The 27,569-nt window shown below is 38.7% G+C and overlaps 1 protein-coding gene across 1 annotated transcript in view; it reads right to left on the reverse strand.

The window, feature by feature from the left end:
* Positions 1-27,569, reverse strand: part of IFT122 (intraflagellar transport 122) — a 172,338-nt gene that overhangs the window by 100,876 nt on the left and 43,893 nt on the right. The window contains exons 14-18 of the mRNA XM_053720769.1: positions 25,860-26,057; positions 25,204-25,344; positions 21,934-21,987; positions 5,924-6,085; positions 4,459-4,625 (exon numbers count right to left, since the gene is read on the reverse strand). Coding sequence (XP_053576744.1) covers positions 4,459-4,625; positions 5,924-6,085; positions 21,934-21,987; positions 25,204-25,344; positions 25,860-26,057 — 722 coding nt within the window. The remainder of the gene's footprint in view (positions 1-4,458; positions 4,626-5,923; positions 6,086-21,933; positions 21,988-25,203; positions 25,345-25,859; positions 26,058-27,569) is intronic.

Here is a 27,569-nt window from a genome sequence, read left to right on the forward strand (position 1 = left end):
CTCCCTAGATACAGATTTACGAGCCTGTAACATAGTATTAATCACAGAGTCAGAGAAACCTCTTTGACTAAGAATCAAGCGTTCAATCTCCATAACTTTAAATTTAAGGATTTGAGATCCTGATGGAAAAAAGGACCTTGCGACAGAAGGTCTGGTCTTAACGGAAGAGTCCACGGTCGGCAAGAAGCCATCCGGACAAGATCCGCATACCAAAACCTGTGAGGCCATGCTGGAGCTACCAGCAGAACAAACGAGCATTCCTTCAGAATCTTGGAGATCACTCTTGGAAGAAGAACTAGAGGCGGAAAGATATAGGCAGGATGATACTTCCAAGGAAGTGACAATGCATCCACTGCTTCCGCTTGAGGATCCCTGGATCTGGACAGATACCTGGGAAGTTTCTTGTTTAGATGAGAGGCCATCAGATCTATTTCTGGAAGTCCCCACATTTGAACAATCTGAAGAAATACCTCTGGGTGAAGAGACCATTCGCCCGGATGCAACGTTTGGCGACTGAGATAATCCGCTTCCCAATTGTCTATACCTGGGATATGAACCACAGAAACTAGACAGGAGCTGGATTCCGCCCAAACCAGAATTCAAGATACTTCTTTCATAGCTAGAGGACTGTGAGTCCCTCCTTGATGATTGATGTATGCCACAGTTGTGACATTGTCTGTCTGAAAACAAATGAACGATTCTCTCTTCAGAAGAGGCCAAGACTGAAGAGCTCTGAAAATTGCACGGAGTTCCAAAATATTGATCGGTAATCTCACCTCCTGAGATTCCCAAACCCCTTGTGCCGTCAGAGACCCCCACACAGCTCCCCAACCTGTAAGACTTGCATCTGTTGAAATTACAGACCAGGACGGAAGAACAAAAGAAGCCCCCTGAACTAAACGATGGTGATCTGTCCACCACGTCAGAGAGTGTCGTACAATCGGTTTTAAAGATATTATTTGAGATATCTTTGTGTAATCCCTGCACCATTGGTTCAGCATACAGAGCTGAAGAGGTCGCATGTGAAAACGAGCAAAGGGGATCGCGTCCGATGCAGCAGTCATAAGACCTAGAATTTCCATGCATAAGGCTACCGAAGGGAATGATTGTGACTGAAGGTTTCGACAAGCTGATATCAATTTTAAACGTCTCTTGTCTGTCAAAGATAGAGTCATGGACACTGAATCTATCTGGAAACCCAAAAAGGTTACCCTTGTCTGAGGAATCAATGAACTTTTTGGTAAATTGATCCTCCAACCATGATCTTGAAGAAACAACACAAGTCGATTCGTATGAGATTCTGCTAAATGTAAAGACTGAGCAAGTACCAAGATATCGTCCAAATAAGGAAATACCACAATACCCTGTTCTCTGATTACAGACAGAAGGGCACCGAGAACCTTTGTAAAAATTCTTGGAGCTGTTGCTAGGCCAAACGGCAGAGCCACAAACTGGTAATGCTTGTCTAGGAAAGAGAATCTCAGAAACTGATAGTGATCTGGATGAATCGGAATATGCAGATATGCATCCTGTAAATCTATTGTAGACATATAATGCCCTTGCTGAACAAAAGGCAGGATAGTCCTTACAGTTACCATTTTGAATGTTGGTATCCTTACATAACGATTCAATATTTTTAGATCCAGAACTGGTCTGAAGGAATTCTCCTTCTTTGGTACAATGAAGAGATTTGAATAAAACCCCATCCCCTGTTCCAGAACTGGAACTGGCATAATTACTCCAGCTAACTCTAGATCTGAAACACATTTCAGAAATGCTTGAGCCTTCGCTGGATTTACTGGGACACGGGAAAGAAAAAATCTCTTTGCAGGAGGTCTTATCTTGAAACCAATTCTGTACCCTTCTGAAATAATGTTCTGAATCCAAAGATTGTGAACGGAATTGATCCAAATTTCTTTGAAAAAACTTAATCTGCCCCCTACCAGCTGAGCTGGAATGAGGGCCGCACCTTCATGTGGACTTAGGAGCTGGCTTTGATTTTCTAAAAGGCTTGGATTTATTCCAGACTGGAGATGGTTTCCAAACTGAAACCGCTCCTGAGGATGAAGGATCAGGCTTTTGTTCTTTGTTGTGACGAAAGGAACGAAAACGATTATTAGACCTGAATTTACCTTTAGATTTTTTATCCTGTGGTAAAAAAGTTCCTTTCCCTCCAGTAACAGTTGAGATAATAGAGTCCAACTGAGAACCAAATAATTTATTACCCTGGAAAGAAAGGGAAAGCAGAGTAGACTTAGAAGACATATCAGCATTCCAAGTTTTAAGCCATAAAGCTCTTCTAGCTAAAATAGCTAGAGACATATACCTGACATCAACTCTAATGATATCAAAGATGGCATCACAAATAAAATTATTAGCATGTTGAAGAAGAATAATAATGCTATGAGAATTATGATCTGTTACTTGTTGCGCTAAAGCTTCCAACCAAAAAGTTGAAGCTGCAGCAACATCAGCCAATGATATAGCAGGTCTAAGAAGATTACCTGAACACAAATAAGCTTTTCTTAGAAAGGATTCAATTTTCCTATCTAAAGGATCCTTAAAGGAAGTACCATCTGCTGTAGGAATAGTAGTACGCTTAGCAAGAGTAAAGACAGCCCCATCAACTTTAGGGATTTTGTCCCAAAACTCTAATCTGTCAGATGGCACAGGATATAATTGCTTAAAACGTTTAGAAGGAGTAAATGAATTACCCAAATTATTCCACTCTCTGGAAATTACTTCAGAAATAGCACCAGGAACAGGAAAAACTTCTGGAATAACTACAGGATATTTAAAAACCTTATCTAAACGTTTAGATTTAGTATCAAGAGGACCAGAATCCTCAATTTCTAAAGCAATTAGGACTTCTTTAAGTAAAGAACGAATAAATTCCATTTTAAATAAATATGAAGATTTATCAGCATCAACCTCTGAGACAGAATCCTCTGAACCAGAAGAACCTTTATCAGAATCAGAATGATGATGTTCATTTAAAAATTCATCTGAACAATGAGAAGTTTTAAAAGACTTTTTATGCATACTAGAAGGAGGAATAACAGACATAGCCTTCTTAATGGATTTAGAAACAAAATCTCTTATGTTATCAGGAACACTCTGAGTATTAGATGTTGACGGAACAGCAACAGGTAATGGAACTTTACTAAAGGAAATATTATCTGCATTAATAAGTTTGTCATGACATGCAATACAAACAACAGCTGGAGGAACAGCTACCAAAAGTTTACAGCAGATACACTTACCTTTGGTAGCTCCAGCACCAGGCAGCGATTTTCCAGAAGTATCTTCTGACTCAGTTGCAACGTGGGACATCTTGCAATATGTAAAAGAAAAAACAACATATAAAGCAAAATTGATCAAATTCCTTAAATGACAGTTTCAGGAATGGGAAAAAATGCCAGTGAACAAGCTTCTAGCAACCAGAAGCAATAAATAATGAGACTTAAATAATGTGGAGACAAAAGAGACGCCCATATTTTTTTAACGCCCACATTATTTGGCGCCTAAATGCTTTTGGCGCCAAAAATGACGCCACATCCGGAACATCGACACTTTTGGCGCAAAAGAACGTCAAAAATGACGCAACTTCCGGCGACACGTATGACGCCGGAAACAGAAAAAAAATTTTGCGACAAAAAAGTCAGCGCCAAGAATGACGCAATAAAATGAAGCATTTTCAGCCCCCGCGAGCCTAACAGCCCACAGGGAAAAAGTCAAATTTTAGGTAAGAAAAAAATGATTGATTCAAATGCATTATCCCAAATATGAAACTGACTGTCTGAAATAAGGAATGTTGAACATCCTGAGTCAAGGCAAATAAATGTTTGAATACATATATTTAGAACTTTATAAAAAAGTGCCCAACCATAGCTTAGAGTGTCACAGAAAATAAGACTTACTTACCCCAGGACACTCATCTACATGTTGTAGAAAGCCAAACCAGTACTGAAACGAAGATCAGCAGAGGTAATGGTATATATATAAGAGTATATCGTCGATCTGAAAAGGGAGGTAAGAGATGAATCTCTACGACCGATAACAGAGAACCTATGAAATAGACCCCGTAGAAGGAGATCATTGAATTCAAATAGGCAATACTCTCTTCACATCCCTCTGACATTCACTGCACGCTGAGAGGAAAACCGGGCTCCAACTTGCTGCGGAGCGCATATCAACGTAGAATCTAGCACAAACTTACTTCACCACCTCCATAGGAGGCAAAGTTTGTAAAACTGATTTGTGGGTGTGGTGAGGGGTGTATTTGTAGGCATTTTGAGGTTTTGGAAACTTTGCCCCTCCTGGTAGGAATGTATATCCCATACGTCACTAGCTCATGGACTCTTGCTAATTACATGAAAGAAAAGGTTGTTTCATGTCCCTTTAAATTACTCTGTGGGAGGGCATGTACAAGGGATTTCTGGGAAAGGTGACACTCACATTTCTACCCAGCCGTGGTCCCCGCTAAGCTCGATGGCTTTCATGTGTTCCCCAGCTGACAGGTACATCTCCGCTGCAGTCTTTGGCTCTCTGATGTTTCTGGCCCAGTCGGCCTGTTTTGTGATTAGAGTCTTCGTGTCTTTAGGATCTCCAGAACCAAGGAAATCCTACAGAACAGAAAATGGGATAAACATTCCATGTTCCTATCCATAAGAAAATATTAAAGGGGCGTTAAACTAAAGATTAAATAACCTATTTATCAGAATAGAAATAACTGTACAATATACATTCATTACTTGTTTTGATTCACTTTTGTTTTTTTGAAATTGTGGCTTTTATCACTGCCCCAGTGAGTCTTAAGGGAAAGCTACAAGGTTTGACCCTTCAAAAGCTACATAGTGACTAATTGATCAGTGTAGGAGTTTATTTATATTTGTCCTTAAAGGGACATTAAACCCCAAAATGTTATTTCATTATTCAGATAGAGCACACAATTTTAAACAACTTTCCAATTTACTTTATTTGCTTCGTTCTCTTGGTTTCTTTTGCTGAAAAGTATATTTAAGTAGGCTCGGGAGCTAGCTGCTGATTAGTTGCTGCACATATGCCTCTTTTTTATTGGCTTACCAAAAGTGTTTGGCTAGCTGCCAGTAGTGCACTGCTGCTCCTTCAATAAAGGATACCAAGAGAATGAAGAAAAATTGACAAAAGGAGTAAACTGGAAAGTTGCTTTAAAATGTACGTTCTATCTAAATCATAAAAGAAAAATATTATGCTTTATGTCCCTTTAATTGTCCGAAATGAAGAACATATAATATACTCAAGGCTTTTTGAAGGGTGTATTCCTGGAGGCCCATTTATCAAGCTCCGTATGGAGCTTGAAGGGCCCTGTTTCTGGCGAGTCTTCAGACTCGCCAGAAACAGCAGTTATGAAGCAGCGGTCTAAAGAGCGCTGCTCCATAACCCTGTCCGCCTGCTCTGAGCAGGTGGACAGGAATCGCTGCAATTCAACCCGATCGAGTACGATCAGGTTGATTGACACCTCCCTGCTGGCGGCCGATTGGCTGCGATTCTGCAGGGGGCAGCGTTGCACCAGCAGCTCTTGTGAGCTGCTGGTGCAATGCTGAATACGGAGAACGTATTGCTCTCCGCATTCAGCGAAGTCTTGCGGACCTGATCCGCACTGTCGGATCAAGTCCGCAAGACCTTTGATAAATTGGCCTCGTAGACTGCTCTGACAGGACAACCACTACAAATTTTGCCAACTAAATCAGATTTTTAAAACGACTATAAATCATTTTGTATGAAAAACTTTTATAACATAGCACTGAACTAAACTAAAGAGATTTATGAACACAGAAAGTGAAATATCAAGAAAGTTAAAGAACAATCAGAATGACCCAGAAACTATACATTTTAATATACGGAAGAAGGTCGTCCTTATGTTTATTTATGCAGCTAGTACCTTGGCAAACTCAAACATGCGGAGATCTGTGTACATGTCCAGTGCCCGACTCTCATGTCCCCCCTTCTTGTAGAGTTTTGCAGCCTCATGGAACTTGCCCTGGTAGGCATAGACGTCTGCCAAAAACAGATCATCGTTGGCATCCCCTCGCTTCTTCCGCTCCTGAAAGGCAAACAGTACGTGTGAGCAGAGAATGGCAACCTATAGGCTTCTTGTTAGCGGCAACTTCTTACAGAATTTTGCATCAAACACGTGTGAATTAGCCAAGACCGTGGTAGGAAAACATAGGCATTTTTTTCCAAAAAAAGAACAAAATGAGAGAACCAAAATGACAGAACCTTTAGCAGGGATATTGGAATATGGTAAAAACATAATTTATGCTTACCTGATAAGTTTATTTCTCTTGTAGTGTATCCAGTCCACGGATCATCCATTACTTATGGGATATTCTCCTTCCCAACAGGAAGTTGCAAGAGGATCACCCAAGCAGAGCTGCTATATAGCTCCTCCCCTCACATGTCATATCCAGTCATTCGACCGAAACAAGACAAGAAAAGAGAAACCATAGGGTGCAGTGGTGACTGTAGTTTAATTAAAATTCTAGACCTGCCTTAAAAGAACAGGGCGGGCTGTGGACTGGATACACTACAAGAGAAATAAATTTATCAGGTAAGCATAAATTATGTTTTCTCTTGTTAAGTGTATCCAGTCCACGGATCATTCATTACTTATGGGATACCAATACCAAAGCTAAAGTACACGGATGATGGGAGGGACAAGGCAGGTACTTAAACGGAAGTGACCACTGCCTGTAAAAAAACGTTTCTCCCAAAAATAGCCTCCGAAGAAGCAAAGTATCAAATTTGTTAAATTTGAAAAAGTATGAATCGCAGATCAAGACTCCGTCTCGTAAATCTGTTCTACAGAAACCTCCTTCTAAAAAGGCCCAAGTGAAAACCACAGCTCTAGTAGAATGAGCTGTAATCCCTTCAGAAGGCTGCTGTCCAGCAGTCTCCTAAATGAATTATGCTTTTTAACCAAAAAGACAGAGAGGTTGCTGAAGTCCTTTGACCTCTCCTCTGTCCAGAACAGACAACAAACAAGGTGAATGTTTGATGAAAATCTGTAGTAGCTTGTAAGTAAAACTTTAAAGCACGAGCCACGTCCAAATTGTGTAATAGACGTTCCTTCCTTGAAGAAGGATTAGGATACAAGAACGGAACAACAATCTCTTGAGTGATATTCTTGTTAATTACCTCCTTAGGTAAAAACCCAGGTTGGTACGCAGGACTACCTTATCCGTACGGAGGACCAGATAAGGAGAATCACATTGTAACGCAGATAACTCGGAGACTCTATGAGCCGAGGAAATAGCTACCAAGAAGGAACTTTCCAAGATAAAAGTTTGATATCTAAGGAATGAAAAAGGTTCAAACGGAACTCCTTGAAGAACCTTAAGAACCAGGTTTAAGCTCCATGGCGGAGCAACAGTTTTAAATACAGGCTTGGATCTAACCAAAGCCTGACCAAAAGCCTGAACGACTAGAATACCTGCCAGACGCTTGTGCAAAAGAATAGACAGTAGAAATCTGTCCTTTTAAGGAACTAGCTGACAACCCTTTCTCAAAATCAACTTGGAGAAAAGATAATATCCTGGGAATCCAGACTTTACTCCATGAGTAACCCTTGGATTCATAACAATAAGATATTTACACCATATCTATGTTAAATTTTCCTAGAGACAGGTTTTCATGCCTGTATTAAGGTATCAATGAACTGACTCGGAGAAGCCATGCTTTGATAACATCAAACGTTCAGTCTCCAGGAAGTCCAACTCAGATTAGTTAGATTTAGATGATTGAAAAGACCCTGAGGTAGAGGGTCCTGTCTCAGAAGCAGAGACCATGGTGGAAAGGATGATATGTCCACCAGATCTGCATACCAGGTCCTGCGTGGCCACGCAGGCGCTGTCAAAAAACGCCAAGCACTCTCCTGCTTGATCTTGTGCAAACACCTCCGGAGGGATTCCCACTCCCCCGGATGAAAAGTCTGACGACTTAGAAAATCCGTCTCCCAGTTCTCAACACCTGGGATATGGATAGCTGATAGACAAGAGTGAGTCTCTGTCCAGTGAATTATTTTAAGACTTCTAACATCGCTAGGGAACTTCTGTTCCCCCTTGATGGTTGATGTAAGCCACAGTCGTGATATTGTCCGACTGAAATATGATGTACCTCAGAGTTGCTAACTGAGGCCAAGTCTGAAGAGCATGGAATATCTCTCCCAGTTCCAAAATATTCATTAACAGGAGGGTCTCCTCCTGAGTCCACTGTCCCTGAGCCTTCAGGGAGTTCCAGACTGTATCCCAGCCTAAAAGGCCGGCATCTGTTGTAACAATTGTCCCATCTGACCTGCGGAAGGTCATACCCTTGGACAGATGGACCCGAGATAGTCACCAGAGAAGAGAATCTCTGATCTCTTGGTCCAGATTTAACAGGAGAACAAATCTGTGTAATCCCCGTTCCTCTGACTAAGCATGCATAGTTGCAGCGGTCTGAAATGTAGGCGTGCAAACGAAACTATGTCCCTTGCCGCTACCATTAAGCCGATTACATTCCTGTACTGAGCCACCAAAGGGCGCGGATGGAATGAAGAACAAGGCAGAAATTTAGAAACTTTGACAACCTGGACTCCGTCAGGTAAATCTTCATTTCTACAAAATCTATCAGAATCCCTAGGAGGGAAACCCTTGAGATTGGGGATAGAGAACTCTTTCCTTGTTCACTTTCCCATACGATCTCAGAAATGCCAGTACTACGTCCGTATGAGACTTGGCAACTTGGATGTTTGACGCCTGTAACAGGATGTCGTCTAAATAAGGGGCCATTTCTATGCCCCGCGGCCTAAGGGCCGCCAAAGCGACCCCAGAACCTCCATAAAGATTCTTGGGGCTGTAGTTAACCCAAAGGAAAGAGCTACAAACTGGTAATGCCTGTCTAGAAGGCAAACATGAAAAACGATGGTGATCTTTATGCATCGTAATGTGAGGATAAGCATCCTTCAAATCCATTGTAGTCCTCTATTGACTCTCCTAGATCATAGTTAAGATGGTACGAATAGTTTCCAACTTAAATGATGGAATTCTAAGGAAATTTGTTTAAGATCTTTAGATCCAAAATAGATCTGAAGGTTCCCTCTCTTTGGGAACCACCAACAGATATGAGTAAAAATTCTATCCCTGTTCCACCCCTGGAACTGGATGGGTCTCGTACACAGTGTAAGAATGTCTCTTTCTTTATCCGGTTTGCAGATAATTGTGAAAGGTGAAATCTCCCCTTATTTGGGGGGAAAAGTTTTGAAAACCAGAAGACATCTCTGGGATATAATTTCCAATGCCCAGGGGTCCTGGGCCTCTCTCTCCCACGCCTGGGCGAAAGATGAAAGTCTGCCCCCTACAGGATCCGTTACCGGATAGGGAGCCGTTTTACATGCTGTCTTAGAGGCAGCAGCAGGCTCCTTGGCCAGTTTGTCTTTGTTCCAGGTCCGGTTGTTACCAGACCGTCTTGGACTGAGCAAAAGTTCCCTCTTAATTTGCCTTAGAGGAAATTGATGCCACGCCTGCCTTGAAGATTCGAAAGGCACGAAATTAGACTTTTTGGCCCTTTGATTTGGACCTGTCCCGAGGAAGGGCATTACCCTTTCCTTCAGAGATATTAGCAATAATCTCCTTCAAACCAGGGCCGAATAGGGTCTGCCCCTTGAAGGGAAATTAAGTAGCTTATTTAGTAAGTCACGACAGCTGACCATAATATAAGCCATAGCGCTGTGCGCGCCAGCATAGTAAAAAACAGAATTCTTAGCCGTTAGTTTATTCAAGAAAAACAAGGCATCAGAAACAAGGAATTGGCTAGCTTAAGTGCCCTAAGCTTGTCAAGTATTCATCCAATGGAGTCGCTACCTGAAAAGCCTCATCCAGAGACTCAAACCAGAACGCTGCAGCAGCAGTGACAAAATCAATGCATGCAAGGGGCTGCAGGATAAAACCTTGTTGAATAAACATTTTCCTAAGGTAACCCTCTTATTTTGTTATCCATTGGATCTAAAAAAGCACAACTGTCCTTGACAGGATAAGTGGTACGCTAGCTAGAGTAGAAACTCTTCTCTCCACCTTAGGAACTGTCTGCCATAAGTCCCGTGTGGTGGCCACTATTACAAACATTTTTCTAAAAATAGGAGGGGAAGAGAACGACACACCTGGTCTATCCCATTCCTAATTAATAATTTTTGTAAACCTCTTTAGGTATTGGAAAAAACATCAGTACACACCGGCACTGCATAGTATTTATCCAGTCTACACAATTTCTCTGGCACTGCGATTGCACACAGTCATTCAGAGCAGCTAAAACCTCCCTGAGCAACAAGTGGAGGTTCTCAAGCATAAATTTTAAATGTAGAAATATCAGAATCAGGTTAAATCATCTTCCCTGAGTCAAAAATATCACCCACAGACCGAAGCTCCCCAGCTTCTGCATATTATGAGGCAGTATCAGACATGGTTCTTAAAGCGTCTGTATGCTCTGTAACTACCCCCAGAGCTATCTTGCTTTCCTTTAATTTCAGGTAGTCTGACTAATACCGCTGCCAGTGTATTATTCACAACCTTGCCATGTCTTGTAAAATAAACGCTATGGGCGCCCTTTATGTACTTGGCGACATTTGAGCGTGAGTCCCTGAAGCGGGAGTCGAAGGATCTGACACGTGGGGAGAGTTAGTCGGCATAACTTCCCCCTCGACAGAATCCTCTGGTAAAATAAACGCAATGGGCGCCCTTGATGTACTTGGCGCCATTTGAGCGTGAGTCCCTAAAGCAGGAGTCAAAGGGTCTGACACATGGGGAGAGTTAGTCGGCATAACTTCCCCCTCGACAGAATCCTCTGGTGATAATGTTTTTAAAGACAAAAAATTATCTTTATTGTTTAACATGAAATCAGTACATCTGGTACACATTCTAAGATGGGGTTCCACCATGGCTTTTAAACATAATGAACACAGAGCTTCCTCTATGTCAGACATGTTAGAACAGACTAGTAAGCTTGGAAAACACTTTAAATCAGGTTAACAAGCAAATATAAAAAACGTTACTGTGCCTTTAAGAGAAACAAATTTTGTCAAAATTTGAAAAACAGTGAAAAAAGGCAGTAAATCAAACGAAATTTTTACAGTATATATAATAAGGTAACAGAGCATTGCACCCACTTGCAAATGGATGATTAACCCCTTAATGCAAAAAACAGATAAAAAAAACGACATAGACGTTTTTAAACAGACACAACAAAACTGCCACAGCTGATCTGTGGATTACCTTCCCTATAAACGATTTTGGAAGGCTTTTCAGCCCTTTAGAGATGTCCTGTAGTAATCATGGGACTGCTGAGGGAATCTGGATGGTTCATTTTGTAATTTTAACTGCGCAAAAAAGCGCTAAATTAGGCCCCTCCCACTCATATTACAACAGTGGGGAGCCTCAGTTAACTGTTTCTATGCAGAATTTAAGCCAGCCATGTGGAAAAAATTAGGCCCCAATAAGTTTTATCACCAAACATATGTCAAAAAAACAATTAAACATGCCAGCAAACGTTTTAAAACACATTTTTATAAGAGTATGTATCTCTATTAATCAGCCTGATACCAGTCGCTTTCACTGCATTTAAGGCTATACTAACATTACAGTTTTATCACCAATGTACGTTAAAAAACGATTAACATGCCAGCAAACGTTTTAAAACACATTTTTATGAGAGTATGTATCTCTATTAAGAAGCCTGATACCAGTCGCTATTACTGCATTTAAGGCTGTACTTACATTACTTCGGTATCAGCAGTATTTTCTTAGTCAATTCCATTCCTTAGAAAATTATTTTACTGCACACACCTTATTTGCAGGAAAACCTGCACGCCATTCCCCCTCTGAAGTTACCTCACTCCTCAGAATGTGTGAGAACAGCAAATGGATCTTAGTTACTTCTGCTAAGATCATAGAAAAACGCAGGCAGATTCTTCTTCCAAATACTGCCTGAGATAAACAGCACACTCCGGTGCCATTTAAAAATAACAAACTTTTGATTGAATAAATAAACTAAGTATAAAACACCACAGTCCTCACCCGACCTCCTTCTATGTTGAGAGTTGCAAGAGAATGACTGGGTATGACATGTGAGGGGAGGAGCTATATAGCAGCTCTGCTTGGGTGATCCTCTTGCAACTTCCTGTTGGGAAGGAGAATATCCCATAAGTAATGGATGATCTGTGGACTGGATACACTTAACAAGAGAAATAAAAGATTTAGTAACAATTAAAACACTCAAAAGGGACATAAGAGAGCAAAAACGACATGTTGTAATTCATTAGAACGTCATTTTAGCACTAGCGATATTGTAATGCTATGGTTTTAAACACCTAGGTAAAGGATTGCTCTGGAGCCACATAGCACTAATGGTGCTGAATGCATAAAGCTGTTGTGCCAATCAGCAGCTGTCGCATAGCTGGGTCATGTGACTACCAATATTGATTGGCTTACCGACTCGATCCACCTGAGACCAGCAGTGCTCTGTGGCTTCCGAGCAACACTTTAACTATGCATTTAACTTTATTGCGGGGGGGGGGGGGGTTAAACCTGTTGCATTGCACCGTTGCTAGTGCTAAAACACACTATAACAAAAAAGAGCATGTCATTTAAGTACTATAAAGATCCTTTAAAGTAGAACAATAGTACTTGATAAAAATACATAAAGACAGATGTACTCAAACTAGATCTCAGTAGAAACAGCTGTAAAATGTCAGTAAAATGCACATACTGCTACCGCCCATCTTATTTATTATACTTTTTATTCCGTAGCATGGTATTCACAAATAGATAAGGAAACAATTTTTGCTTAAACACGACACAATATAATCTTTAACCTATACCAGACTTCACATTAATCATTTGTATTGCTAATGCCTACATGGGAATTATATGTCCTTGACAATATGCAGAATCATTTTGCTATGTTCAACTGGAAAAAAAACCTGTCCAGCGGATATTGCATCACTTGTTAAACCACACAGTATAGCTGAGCACTTATCCTTGGAAACTATTAAAATACATTATCAAGAGAAAAGAAGAAAAAAAAAGTCTAAAACAGCATTCTTATGAGTTAAGCTAGTAAATATATTCATTTTCTATTGAAATTAAATAAATGAATCAATTTTTTCACATAAATAAAACAAAAATGTATTAAAGTGCCGTTATAGTGATAAAATGTCAAGGTATAACGTGTAATTTTTTCACTAGCAAAGCTGCAACTCTGTGAGCCCAATGATATGAACTTTGCCAGATCAGACGTGGTTTTTCACGCTGACCCTCGCAGGGGCTGCCCTGGTGGAATTATCGTAAAAAGGGGCAGTTCCTGCAAATGGCAAGATGTGTCCTATTGAAAGTAACCGCGCTTGCTGGAAAGGAAACTTCGCTATATATTGCACGTTAGCAGTGAGCAGGGGGAGCACTCTAAAAAGTAAATCCTGCAGCCAAAATAAATTACATTACGCTGCATTCTGCGTATAGCATCTTACAATGGCCTTTATTTTTGTATGCATGTGTTTGTCTATTAGGATTATAAATATTCTGTGTTTTGAGAAAAGCATGCCACTTTTTAGTTTGCAAGAAACAACTGAGATTTGTAGTGTGAAAATCTTTACAGAATAACGCTGGGATTAGAGAGACTATTTCATATTCGCCCATGGAACGCATATGTTCAGATAATTTTATGAAAAAACAACAATGGCGCTTTGTATTTTGCACTTAATTGTGCTGCTCCACATTAGGCTGTTCTCTTCAAACAGCAATGTGCTTTGGCTACACTGTGTACGTTTTCCTTAACACAGTGAAGCCAGAGTGAAGCGTTGTTTGAAGAAAAAAGTCAAATACGCAGAAGCACTGCAAAACAGCAGCATGTTGATTTATGGCTGGCTGTAAGGGATTTTTTCAACCCCACCCCCTAGCCTTTCCAGGTGTGCAAAGCTATGACTTCTGAATGTAATACGTTCTTGTGAACAATGCACCGTTTTTATTACTACATTTTTTACCTTATAGTTATGTGTGTTAGACCAAGAGCAAAGACATTTTAAAAAACATAACATATTCTTTTATTTTTTTGCGCAGCTAATTTGCAATGCAATTTTCCGCTGTTGCTATATATTATTAAACTTAAAAAAGTGCTTTATTCTCCAGTTAATCAAGAGATTGCAATTCATCTGGTGCTTTAGTGGAAATGCCTAATTTAAAGTGAAGGTCAATTTAGATTAATCGGTGCCCGGTTTTTAATAAACCTATTAAGAACAAGGGCACTTTAATTCATCAAAATTGACATTTCACTCGTTTTCTTCAAATACTTACCTTTTAATCTTCACAGCCACTCCAGTGATTCCCCCGGCCGTCGGAAGCCTCTTCATACATCAGAAATGACGAATCCGGCTTCCTCCAATCACGGCTCCCCCCCCCCCCCGGGGAATCATGGCCTGAGGCAACGCCATGATTAGAGGAAGCCGGATTCGTCATTTTGGACCCACAAAGAGGGCTTGCGATGGGCAAAGGAAGCGCTGCAGCGGCTGTCAGGATTAAAAGGTAAGTATTTACAGAAAACAAGTGAAATGTCAATTTTGATGAATTAAAGTGCCCTTGTTTTTCATCTAAATTGACCTTCACTTTAAAATGGAATTTCATTTCAAAATGACTCTGGGGTCTCTTTACATTCCCGTATCATTCTTTAAAAATTTAAAAAAAAAAAAATCCGACGAACGTTTTTTCAAGTAAGTCCATCGTACATTTCAAGAACTTTTGCATGTCCAATAAGCAGGGTGATAATATCAGATGAGCCATCAATCTTTTATCCCTGGGGAGGTATAATTTACTTTAATTCACCATTCTATTAGTTCATAGAACTTGTGAGCACATTTATAATAAACACTTGTAGTTGTCTACAAAGATTTAACAACGTAAATGACCGCTTTTATGTCAGTACACACATGCTTCAGTTCAGGCACGTTAAAATTTCATGCCAAATTAAATTGAATCAATCTGTCATAGATGCTCACATGTCATGCCAGAGTTGCTCACACAGCATAATGTTTTTACATTTATGAGCCATGCTCACTATGGGCTAGATTACAAGAGGAGCGCTAATTTATTGCACACCTGTAAACTGGCAAATTCGCCAATTTATGGGTGCACAATAATCAGCCATTACAAGTGGCTGGTTATTGCTATAGCAAACTTGTAGCAATAAAAAAAACAGCAGGAAGGAGTTTTTAGGGGTTAAAGTTGGCGGGTGTGGGGTGTTAGAAAAAAAATGGCACTGAAAAGTGCCTTTACATTGCGGTCTACGGGGAACTGTGTGTTCCCTGTAAATATACACATATATGCTTATATACATATATATTGAAAATCTGCTGCTAGGTTTTATGCCGTATATGACAGCATGAGAACGAGGCTCCCATTGGAGCCTATGGAAGCGCGGCCTATTGAATGCAAAGCTTCCATGCAATATGAACGCAACATCGCATTGCGGGTCACTTCAAATACCAGCGCACAATTGCGGGCTCTGGTATTACGAGTGGAGCGCAAATATTGGGTTCGCGAAAACGATAATATAACAAATTGTTAGCAGTTAAATTGCTGATAGATCAGCCAAGAATAAATCATTGACTAATAATATATAACTGGAACAAGTTAGTATTGACTATGCATGAAAAATAACATTTTGATGGTGTGCTGAATCCATAGTAAGTCCTGAGAAAAATTATCAAATGTTCAACCTGGGTTTTTTTCAGCTTAAATATTGAATTTATATTTTGTTGTTGAAAAAGAATCTGTACATATTATTCAGTACTGGGAGCTAGCTGGCGATTGGTGGTACACATATTTGTATTTTCTCATTGGTTTACCAGCTCCCAATAGTGCATTGCTGCTTTGGAGCCAACTTTAACTATATGTTTAGACCTTTTGTAGGGGATAAAACCAGTTATATTCAAGCAATAGTGCAATAATAAAATGCTCTAACATATTAAAGCAATGCTTGATTTTCCCAGATACCTGGGCAACATCGGAACTTGAATTTTGTGTCCCAGACCCCAGCACAAAAAAAATCCTTGCCTCTTGTCACTACCCGTTTACATCCGCTAGAGAAGCGCTAACAGTTGCGCTAGTTGTTGAAGGGTGGCAGACAGCAAATAAATGATGTGGCCCTGAGCTCCCTAACAATATCCTCTGATTGCCTCTGCTCACAGCCCTTTTTTAATGTGTTAGTGAAGTGCTGGTAGGGCTGTGAGCAGAGGAAAATGCTTGGGAGCTTAGGGCCACATCAGTGCAGTGCTGACAGAAGCTCTGTAACCTACTGTTGGTTGCAAAGTGCGACTGAGATAGATTTCTGCAGGGACAGGCTGTTCCCAGGTGCGGGTGGGGATAACGACAATGTCCCTACGAGTACTAAAAGATCATTGTTCATGGCCAGATCTCAGCAAGTGCTGTGAATACGCTGTACAATGCCCTTGACTTGGGAACTACATTTTGATAAATGATACACTGCAATGTGAAAGCAGGCAGCACAGGTAAGTGGCACCTGGCCCATGACACTTATCGTCCATAAATTATTGTTTTGTTGCTTCTGGGGTCTAATGTTTCCTTAAAGTGGTGGTAAATTCTCGTGTTTTAAAAAGCTATAAGTAACAGTAACCTTTAGTCATAAAGTTTAAATAAATGTATGAAACAAGTAACTTTATTTTGTTTCAATGTTATTCCTAAACTAAGTGCATCCAGATGCCCATGGCAAAACATTTTTTTCTCTTCTCAATGAGGTGATGTTTCCACCTCTTAGCCAATAGCTTTGCTAGCCACACGGCACTGAAGCACGGCTATTGGCTAAAAGGTGGAAACGTCACCTCACTGAAAAAAAAATAGTTTAGCTGTGGGTGGCCGGAGCAACTTCGTTTATGAATAATATTGCAACAGAATACAGGTATTTGCTTCATACATTTATTTAAACTTCATGACTGAAGGTCCCTTTAAATAATATCACTGATAAATCATAGAGCTTTTGAAACGCTAGTATTTGCCATCACATTAACCCCTTGGTTGTCGCAGAGTGCCACTTTAATCCATCATAATGCTTTCTGGTAGGCTGCAGTCAAGCATGGTGGTTTAGTTGTTTAGCCGGCCGTTATTATGACTTTTAAACATTCTTACATATGTTACTATATTTAATTTAGGAGCCAGACTTTATTAAGGTGTCCACATGATTGTGCTCTGTAAATATTATTCACCTGCACTGAAAAATGATTACAATGAAATAAACTCCATCTTTAACATACTCCCTCAAGACTCGCTCACTTTAATCAATTTGTCACTCTTTTATCACTATCATAAACTATAAATATGCATCATATTGGTATTTTACATGATTTCCTTGAACATTATTTAACCAGCTAAACATACATTTTTATAGAGCAAAATACTATTTTATGTTTGCTTAATCCAAGAGGAAAAAAATGTGCTTTTATGTTTTTTTCATTCAAATAATTATATTTCTTTGTGTTTAATTACAGTTACTGTAGAAGTATCTGAAGTTTGCAGTATATTATGGGTCTCAATTATTTTTTTCCCCCTTTGGGCTTGACCTCCCCTGTTTTTTTCAAATGCATAACATGTTATGTTTGTGTGTGTTTTTATTTATATAGTTGTACGTCTGATATATATAGCCCTATAATGCCTTTATCAGTGCAATGTATAAGGCTTTAGGGCTAATATGGTGTATAATGCTGGTGTAATTCAGTGATCCCTGACGAAGTGCCGGTCTAGGCACGAAACATGTTGGAGTGGTGAATAGCGGCTAACTGGTTCACTAGCTGTGATATTGATATATATGAATTATATTAAAAGAACTTTTACCTGCACTTGCTAATAAAAGTTATATTTTATACTTTCAATCTTGACGCATTGGACGGCTGATTTATTTCATCCTGGATGGTGAAATCTTATGTTCCTGTTTTTATTTATATATTTAAGGCCCAATTGAACTTCCTGTAAGTATCAAAATTAACTTAATGTTTTATATTTCCACAAAATGTATCTACATGTTTAAATTGTGCTCTTTCATGTGCATGATATATACAAGTGCTCTATCCCTTTAAAAAAATGTAATTTTTTAGATTCTAGAATTTAAGTGACTGTGTTAAAAACTATCAAACGTGGCAAGATAAGGATCTGATTTTTACTTAAATACTTAACTATTTAACAGAGAAGAAAAAAAGATTTCAATGACTACACAAGTAAAATAACTTTGATTGTGATTCCAGAAACAATCATTAAAAAGGACATTACATTTTTATTGTATACAACAATAAAAAAATCAAAGTTTGACAGTTATCAAATTTACTTTGTTCTCTTGGCACCCTTTGTTAAAGGAAGCAAGTAGGCAGGCTCAGCAGTTTTGCAAAAATGCTTTTACGAGTGCTATAAATTGTGAATACATTGCTGCTATCTAGTGCTCAAAAGCATTTATGCAAACTTGCTGCCATTTAGTTCTCCATCTAGAGCAAAACAAATTTGATAAAATAATTACACAGCAAATTTAAAAAAAAAACATTTGCTCTACCTGAATCATAGACCAAATATGGTTTCATGTTTCTTTAATAGATAGAATACAACCTCTATACAAGTATCCTATATAATAACAGGCCAGGTATGTTTGTCCGATGAAGTCATGCGCAGTAGAGACTGCGCAAGACAAACATACCTGGCCTTAACGACCAGTGCCGATGCGCAGTAGAGACTGCGCAAGGACGACGCTGGTCATTAAGCCCTTAAGGACCAGCATTGTACCCTGTAAGACGCTACTGTCCTGGGCATCTCTCTGTCGCGATCTCGCTAAAAGTAGCGAGATCACGATATTTCTGTATGCCCCACGAGTGGGGCAGTGCAGACATATTCTGGCAGAGGTACCAAAGAAGAGAGGGACACTTTGTGTCCTTCTCTGCATCGGGCAGCGGTAGTGCCGATCGTTGGTAGTGTGGGAAGGTTAGGAGGGAGGAGGGTGGGCGGCCCATCGCTGGAGGGGGGCGGGAGGGACCGCTGCTTTTACACTAGTAGTTAATAATAAAGAAGTTTTTGAGGTTTAAAAATATATATATTTATTTACAAGAAAAAAAAACGAAAAAAACTGAAGCCTTAAAGCTGGCAGGGCATTTGAATGTTGTGTTAAAATGTAATCTGTAAACTGCAGAATGCAAAAGATCAAGAACAGCAATAATTAAAGCAAGTATTACCTACAGCAATAATGAATAAACCGAGCGAGGAAGCTTTTATTATAAGATAGTGTGTAATTCGTCTGATGTGGTTAACAAGTGGTTTTTGTACTATATGAAACACTCCTCTGTCAAACCTGCCCTGTCCGCTGAAGCAGAAAACCTGAAACCCACAACACATTTATTTACGTCAACATGAAAACCCACTCTCGCTTATTATATAATATCTGTGAACAAGCACTTCTAACTAGTATAAAAGTATAGTTGCTGCTATACAATGAATATAAATAATTAAAGGGATGGTAAAGTCAAAATGAAACTTTCATGATTCAGATAGAGCATGCAATTTTAATCAACTTTTCAAATGACTTCTAACATCTAATTTGCTTTGTTCTCTTGGTATCCATTGTTGAAAAGGAAACCTAGATCGGTTTTGGATCAGCAATGCACTACTAGGAGATAGCTGCTGATTGGTGGCTGCACATATATACCTCTTGACATTGGCTCACCCACTTTGTGCAGCTAACTCTCAGTAGTGCATTGTTGCTCCCTCAAAGGATACTAAAAGAATGAAGCAAATCTGATAACAGAAGTAAACTGAATGCTCTATCTGAATTCCGAAAGAAAACACGTGTTTCATGTTTCTTTAATAGATTTATGATAAAATAGCAATTCTTAAAGTTAATGTGTAAAAACTCTATAAAGATTTAAAAGGGCAATAAAGTCAAAATGTAACTTTCATGATACAGGAAGAACATTCAATTTTAAGAAAAACTTTCCAATTTACTTCTATTGTGAAATTTCCTTTACTCTTTTGCTATCCTTTGCAACAACGTATACAATTTCTGCAAATATTGTTACAAACACTGCTACCATAAAGTGCTAAAGACATATGCATTCTCCTGGGCACCTATGAGCCTACCTAGGTTAACTCTTTAACAAATGAATACTAAGAAAACAAATAAATTGAAAATATTTTGCTAAAGTGAATATCAACTTTCATGATAAAGTGCCCGGTTTTTAAAAACCCTATTAAAAACAGGGGCACTTTCATTCATGAAAGTTTACATGGCACCAGATTTTACAAATACCTTCTTCTCCTAAAACACCGGATCGCCAAGCCTGCTTCTTCCTGCTGTACTAACACCGCAATGACGAAACCATCTTCCTCCAATCACGGCGTGGCCTCACCAGATGAATGCTCCTGGGGGGGAAGCCATGATTGCAGAGAGCCGGTTTTGTCATTCCTGAAGAAGTACAGAGGAGTTGCAGGCGTGGGATCGGCGATCCGGTGTTTCAGGAGAAGAAGGTAAGTATTTGTAAAATCCGGTGCAATGTAAACTTTCATGAATGAAAATGCCCCTGTTTTTAATAGTTTTTTTTAAAAACCGGGCAGTGATTCATGAAAGTTGACATTCACTTTAAAACTGAACACTCTAAATAATAAAAGTTTCATTTTGAATTTAGAATCCCTTTAATGTTCCTTTAAAAAGCAGAAAGTGATGTTTAAATAGAATTTTGCAACAACATACCCAGTATTCTCCTCAGGACCAATTTAATGGGCACACCACCCAGCTCATTTTAAGGACCACCCAGCTAAAATGTAAGTCAATATTAAGTTTACAGTATTGAATATTTGTTTTTTTAATACTTGTTTCACAAATTATTAATAAATCAATTTATATTTACTATTATGCATTTGATTTGTATACTTAATTAACATTTTTAAATAAAATAAAAAAAATTATAATATTGCAAAGTGCCCCACCTGACTACTTCATAAAGCCACCTTGCTGGCAAAATTTTCTGCGGAGAACACGGATACCTACACGTGCCTATACTTTTTAATTACCTGGATCTTAAAAGTATTGAGTGCGTCCAAACTAGATAAAGGTACTAAGAGAAATAGTGAGAATGTATATATGACACTAAATAATACAACCAAAAAATGTGCTAAGCTTACATCCCTTAGGTTCAAGGATCTGTATGTTTAGGAACATTATGCACGTGCTTAAAACAATTAGCGCTATTAAGGTCGAGCCTCATTCCAACTGTCATACACTTTGTTTCAGGTGGTTGGGGGAATAACTGAAATATTGTAAGTCACGTGCTGAAAGGCACCAGACTGCGTTTAATAAAAGCCAAGTGTGTAAAACTGTCCGAGCTTCATTTGCACAGACTGTTTCAATATAAATTTTATGTGTAAGTGAAGTATCCTAAACCTGTCCCACTGTTGACAGACAAGCTTGGAATTCTGAGGGTATTTCAAATTTATAGCAAATAAATACAGGGTTAATTCCTACACAGAGTTTACATTTTAGGAGAATAATGCAATGAATGAATAAAGACAGGAAATACTTCTTACAAAAAAAAATATATAGCTGTACGAGCTGAAAAAGTAACCTTTGGCACCAACTGCAGAAAATGGAAAACAGTCATAACAAGATTTTGGATGTGAAATATAATTAAAAAATGATGCAATCTTGTTAAAGGGAAATAACAGAGGAAGGGATGTGCAGACTTCCACAGTCCCTCTGGGGTTTACCCGTGTGAGGGGTAGAAAGCCTTTTATGACCTCAAAAAATGAAAATGCATCAAGCTGCCATAATTTAGTGACAAAAAAAGGAAAATCCATAACAATTTATAGTCTTAATGTTTCATTTACAACCAGTTACCTCGATGCTGTTGATCAGTTCCAAGTACCGGAGATCCCGAACACGGATAAATGCCTGGTGAGAGATAATGAGACAATCAGAAGTCAAAACTCTATAACTGAAACAGCTATAAAGAATGTACATTTTAAAAAATGGATGTTCCTGTTTGTAATATAGCTACTTATTTTGCTTGTGAAGACTTATCCTTGTTTATAAACAGAGAGTTGCCCTTACCAACCATTCAGAAATCTGCCTCTATGAATTAGTTCTGCATAAACTTGTATTTCCTGTTTAATATAATATATATATATATATATATATATATATATATATATACATACAGAAAGAGAAGCGGTCTGCCAGGAATGAACAACCGCACAGGAGCTTGTTTTATGGTGAGTTACCACCTAGGAGCAGCCTCTTTTAGCACAATTGTGCTTTTCACAGAGGAGAACTTTGCTGAAGCACATCAGTCTGATTCTGTCCAAGTTCAGTCCAGAAACACTAGGCAATTCTCCTCTGAACAAGGAAAATGGCAACTCCAGATGATCGTTTCAGCCTCATCAGTGAGGTGCAGCCATATCCCTTTAAGTATATTGGGCAAGGAGTTCACGTTTGGCTTCCCCAGGTACATAATACAAATACAAACAGAAAATGAAGCAATCTGCCAGGAACAAACAGCTCGGTAGCTTGTTCTATGGCATGGCTACCACCTGGAAGTAGCTTCTTTTAGCCCAATTTTGCTTTTCACAGAGGAGAGCATTACTGAAGCATATCAGTCTGATCCCACCTAACAAGGTTAGTCCAGCCCCAAAATACCAATTCTCCTCTGAACTCGGGAAATGGCAACCCCAGACAATTGTTTCTGCCTCCTTTGGGCCCTGTCAGTGAGGTGAATCAGTATCAGACTGATATACCTCAGGAAAGGGACTCCTTGCCCAATGTGCCTTGGTTGGATATACCTGCACCTCCCTGATGAGGCCCAAAGGAGGCTGAAACGTTCATCTGGGGTTGCCATTTACTTTGTTCAGAGGAGAACTGCCTGGTCAGTGTTCTGCCCAGGGCCTTTTTATCGGGTGCACCGCCTGGCTATAATTTTAGCCAAAATGAAGCTAAAACTAGCTAATATTAAAAACTTTACATTTTTATTGCACAAATTAGCATTAAATACATTTATGTTAACTTACGCAATCAATTTGTGCTTTGGCTAGCAGAAAATGATATAATAGAAAATATTACACAGCCCCCACCCGGCTACTTTATAATGCCATCTGGCTGGCAAAATTATCTGTGGGAAACACTGCTGGTATTTCAGGGCTGGGCTGACATTGGTGGGATCTGCCTGATATACTTCAGGAAATGTATCTTCTGTGAAAGGCACAATTGGGCTAAAAGTAGCTACTCATGAGTGGTAACGGGGCAATAGAAAAAGCCACTGAGCTGTTGTTCGTTCCTGGCAGATAAAAAGTATATTAACTTACAGAAAGAGAAGTTAGCAGCTCTAAATCAGCCTATTTAAGGTAGATCAGGAATATAAGTGATATTTTCGATGGCGTTTAATTCATCAGTTGTAATGAAGATGCGCTGTAACTTACTTTTTAATATGGATATGAAATTCAAATACCCTGCACTCCACTGCCCACTTCAAAAGTTAATTTCTCTGTGAGCTAAAGGTTTGCACTGTTCTCCAATCAGCACTCTCCTTTTTAGGCGCCTTTTGTTGTAGCTAGAGCACTGATTGGAGAACAATTTAAATCTTTAGCTCACAGAAAAAAATGTATTTTTGAAGTTGGAGGTGGAGCGCAGGGTATTTGAATTTCATATTTATATTAAAAAGTAATTTATTGCACAACTTTATTACAACTAATTAATTAAACACCATCTAAAATATCACTAACATTCTGGATCTGATTTTATAAAGAGGAGAGTTTACAATCACTTTAATTATTTCATAGTACAATTTCAAAGTGTTTTGTGTCACTTGAGTGTGCAAACAATGACTTTGTAGAATACAACAGTATATGTCTGGAGTCTGCACTTTTTTTTACTTTAAAGGAACTGGAAAGTGCGGAAATTTTAAGAATTAAATTACAGGAAAAAAAGACAAAATGAATAATAAAAGCATATTGCAACGTGAACAATGACAGTATATAGGAAAAAAGTGGATGCAGAGTGCCTTTAAGTTGGTGCTGTTTCGGTTGATTGATGGTATATGTGTATGAGTGTGAGGCTTCTCATTGTGTGGTTTAATGCTGTATCACTGGAGACTGACAGTGCTTTCTGTGTGATTTAGTGCTCTGTGAACTGTGACTATAATGCAGTAATAGATAGTTACCTAATAGCTAATGATACCTTGTAGATACATAGATAGATACTATGTAGCTAAAGTTACTATGTAGATAGATACCCAATAGACAGATACTTTGTAGCTAAAGATACTATGTAGATAGATAGTTATCTAATAGACAGATACTTTGTAGCTAAAGATACTATGTAGATAGATGGTTATCTAATAGACAGATACTTTGTAGCTAAAGATACTGTGTCTAATAGACAGATACTATGTAGCTAAAGATACTATGTAGATAGTTATCTAATAGACAGATACTTTGTAGCTAAAGATACTATGTAGATAGATAGTTATCTAATAGACAGATACTTTGTAGCTAAAGATACTATGTAGATAGTTATCTAATAGACAGAGACTTTGAAGCTAAAGATACTATGTAGATAGATAGTTATCTAATAGACAGATACTTTGTAGCTAAAGATACTATGCAGATAGATAGTTATCTAATAGACAGATACTTTGTAGCTAAAGATACTATGCAGATAGATAGTTATCTAATAGACAGATACTTTGTAGCTAAAGATACTATGTCTAATAGACAGATACTATGTAGCTAAATATACTATGTAGATAGATAGTTATCTAATAAACAGATACTATGTAGCTAAAGATACTATGTAGATAGATAGTTATCTAATAGACAGATACTTTGTAGCTAAAGATACTATGTAGATAGATAATAACTGGGTAGAAAGATAATCGGGTGATGCTAGTGTGTTGCTACAATTTAAGTGATACCAATGCTGTATAAGTGGTGTCTTTGCCGGGGAGATTAGAGGTATCCGTGTATTACAGTGAAGCTATGTCCGTGTCAGCATTTTTCAGTAATGCCTTAGACAGGATACCACTGTGAATAGCAGGATATGCCTGGGTTCCTCAGCCTGGAAATCTGCAGTAAACAGGCAAACTGTAGGGGTCAGATATGGGAAACAGCTCATCACCTTCTTAGCTGTCTCAAAATCCAGACCTTCCAAGGCTTCCATCGCCAGCTCCCTCCAGTCGAGGTCAGTGACACCAAGGCAGGCGATCTGATAGGCTTCTTTGAACAGCTTCCTCTCCAAGTACTGATACATAGGAGCAGACTAGAGCAGGGACAAATAATACTGCATCAGATAATACTGCTAAGGGCCCAGCCATGAGATGGGGTAACAAAAAGATATACATTTTATGCTTCAGGGTGAGACAAATTAATATAAGAAAAAAGGATAACATCACAACTAATGGGTAACTAAGGATGCCAAACTAATATCCTAGGAAAACAAGAGTGTAAGGCAAATGAGACAGCTGCCTAAGGGAGTCCTCTCTCAGAAGGGTGCTTGCTGGCTGGTCAAGTATTAAAACCTAGTAATATGCCTCTACCATCTTAGATTTGTTTTTTTTGTACACTTTTTGGCCCAGTACAGCCAGTCAGAAATTGTACTGATGTATGTACAGGCTTTTCATAAGCAGATATATGTTTGTTATGATATATATTTAGTGGATGGTTAGGGAACATAAGGGAACAAAAGCGATCTAAAGACAGGGAGCGCCTGGTTTTCCAAGTGCTGTTAGTGGATTAAATTCTGCTCTGCTTGGAATTAACCTATGGATTTATTACCTGCGGCACTTCCACAGCAGACATGGAGTAAACATGCAGACAGAATATCTTGGAGCCGTTGTAGCCCACGACAAAGCCCTGCAGCTTCTGCTGGTGCACAGGGAAGTTACTGGCTTTAATGTTCAGATAGCCCCCTCCAGAGAAGCATAGCATGTCCTCGCACTGCGTATTCCACGCCACACTGTTGGCATTGGGCTCCTAGAGAAAAAGCATTATGAGTGTGCACTGTAAATGAGGAAAAACAGTGAATATGCCGAGTCTACAAATGTTTATAGGACATTAGATTCTCATGAACCTTATAAAAATGTTTCCTTAAAGGGATATTATAATACATTTTTAAATATACATCATATAGGAGTGATTAAATGGACATTAAAGGGACATGATATCCAAATTTTGAAGCACATGAAAGTGATGCAGCATAGCTTTAAAAAGCTGTGAAAATATCACTTGAACATCTCTATGTAAAAAAAGGAAAATATTTACCTCAAAATATCATAAGTTTTCACATCCCATTGTAAAGGGACTTTAGGCAGCTAATCAGCTTGTCCCAGGATTTGCAAGGGAGCGTGTATCTGGCATGTGCACAGTCATGTTATTTTCCTATTTAAATTAAGGAAGTTCACTATGAAATCTCATGAGATCACAACAAAGCATAGCATGACCTCAGCACTGCTGATGCTGATTGGTTATTGTTTTTTGTTTTTCATTTTGCAGCTAGACAGTAGCTGAAGTATAATGGTTACCAGAGAACTTATTAAGAAATTTTGAGGTAAAATATTTTCCTTTTTTGTTCAGGTGATATTTTCTACTCAGCTTTTTATAGTTATTTATATGCTGCATCACTTCCAAGTGATTTAGATTACAAGTATGTCATTTTAAGAGACTTTTTAATTTACTTCTTTTATCAAATGTATTTTATTCTCTTGGTATCTTTTGTTGAAAGGCATACTTAGGAAGGCTCGGGAGCAGCAATACACTACTGAGAACTAGTAGGTGATTGGTGGTCACACACATATGCCTCTAGTCATTGGCTTTTCAGATGTGTTCAGCTAGATTCCAGTAGTGCATAGTTACTCTGCAGCTGACTTTATCTATGTGTTTATCCTTGTTGCGGAGGTATAACACTCAGTTGTATGCAAGCAACAGAGCAATAATAAATTAGAGCAATTCTGTCTTGCACTTGTATGCCCCTTTAAACAATGCAAACAATCTGTAAGCAAAAGAAAGGTGTTAAAATCATTAAACGCTGGAGCACGTTTGCAAATAAACCGGAACCTTGAAAAACTTGGTGCAATATAGGCTCCTGGTCTCTTTTTGCTGGGGCCAATTAGGGACATATGTAAATGAGCTTCTGCATTCACCTAAGCAAACACTGCGTAGAATGCTGCCGGTTCAGGTAAAACTAAACTAAAGGAGTAGAACAAGCAATTTATGGAGTTTTACTATTTGAATTTTAATATTAAATGCAGAATAATAGCATAATCAACAAATGCATAATAAGAAGACAATACAAAAGCACTTAGTCTGAATTAGCATGACAGTAAAGAGGTGATTTTAATTTCTGCTGTATCTGATTCATGACAGTTTAAAGTTAGGTGGGCTACCCCTTTGAGCTATTAGTTTAAGATTATATTGAATCAAACATCAATTTGAATTTTAAAATCCTTCTCTAAAATATTATACTGTGTCCCCTAATGTCAGCATAAA

The sequence above is a fragment of the Bombina bombina genome, chromosome 7, assembly GCF_027579735.1.
Source record: "Bombina bombina isolate aBomBom1 chromosome 7, aBomBom1.pri, whole genome shotgun sequence".
Taxonomy (NCBI): Eukaryota; Metazoa; Chordata; class Amphibia; order Anura; family Bombinatoridae; genus Bombina; species Bombina bombina.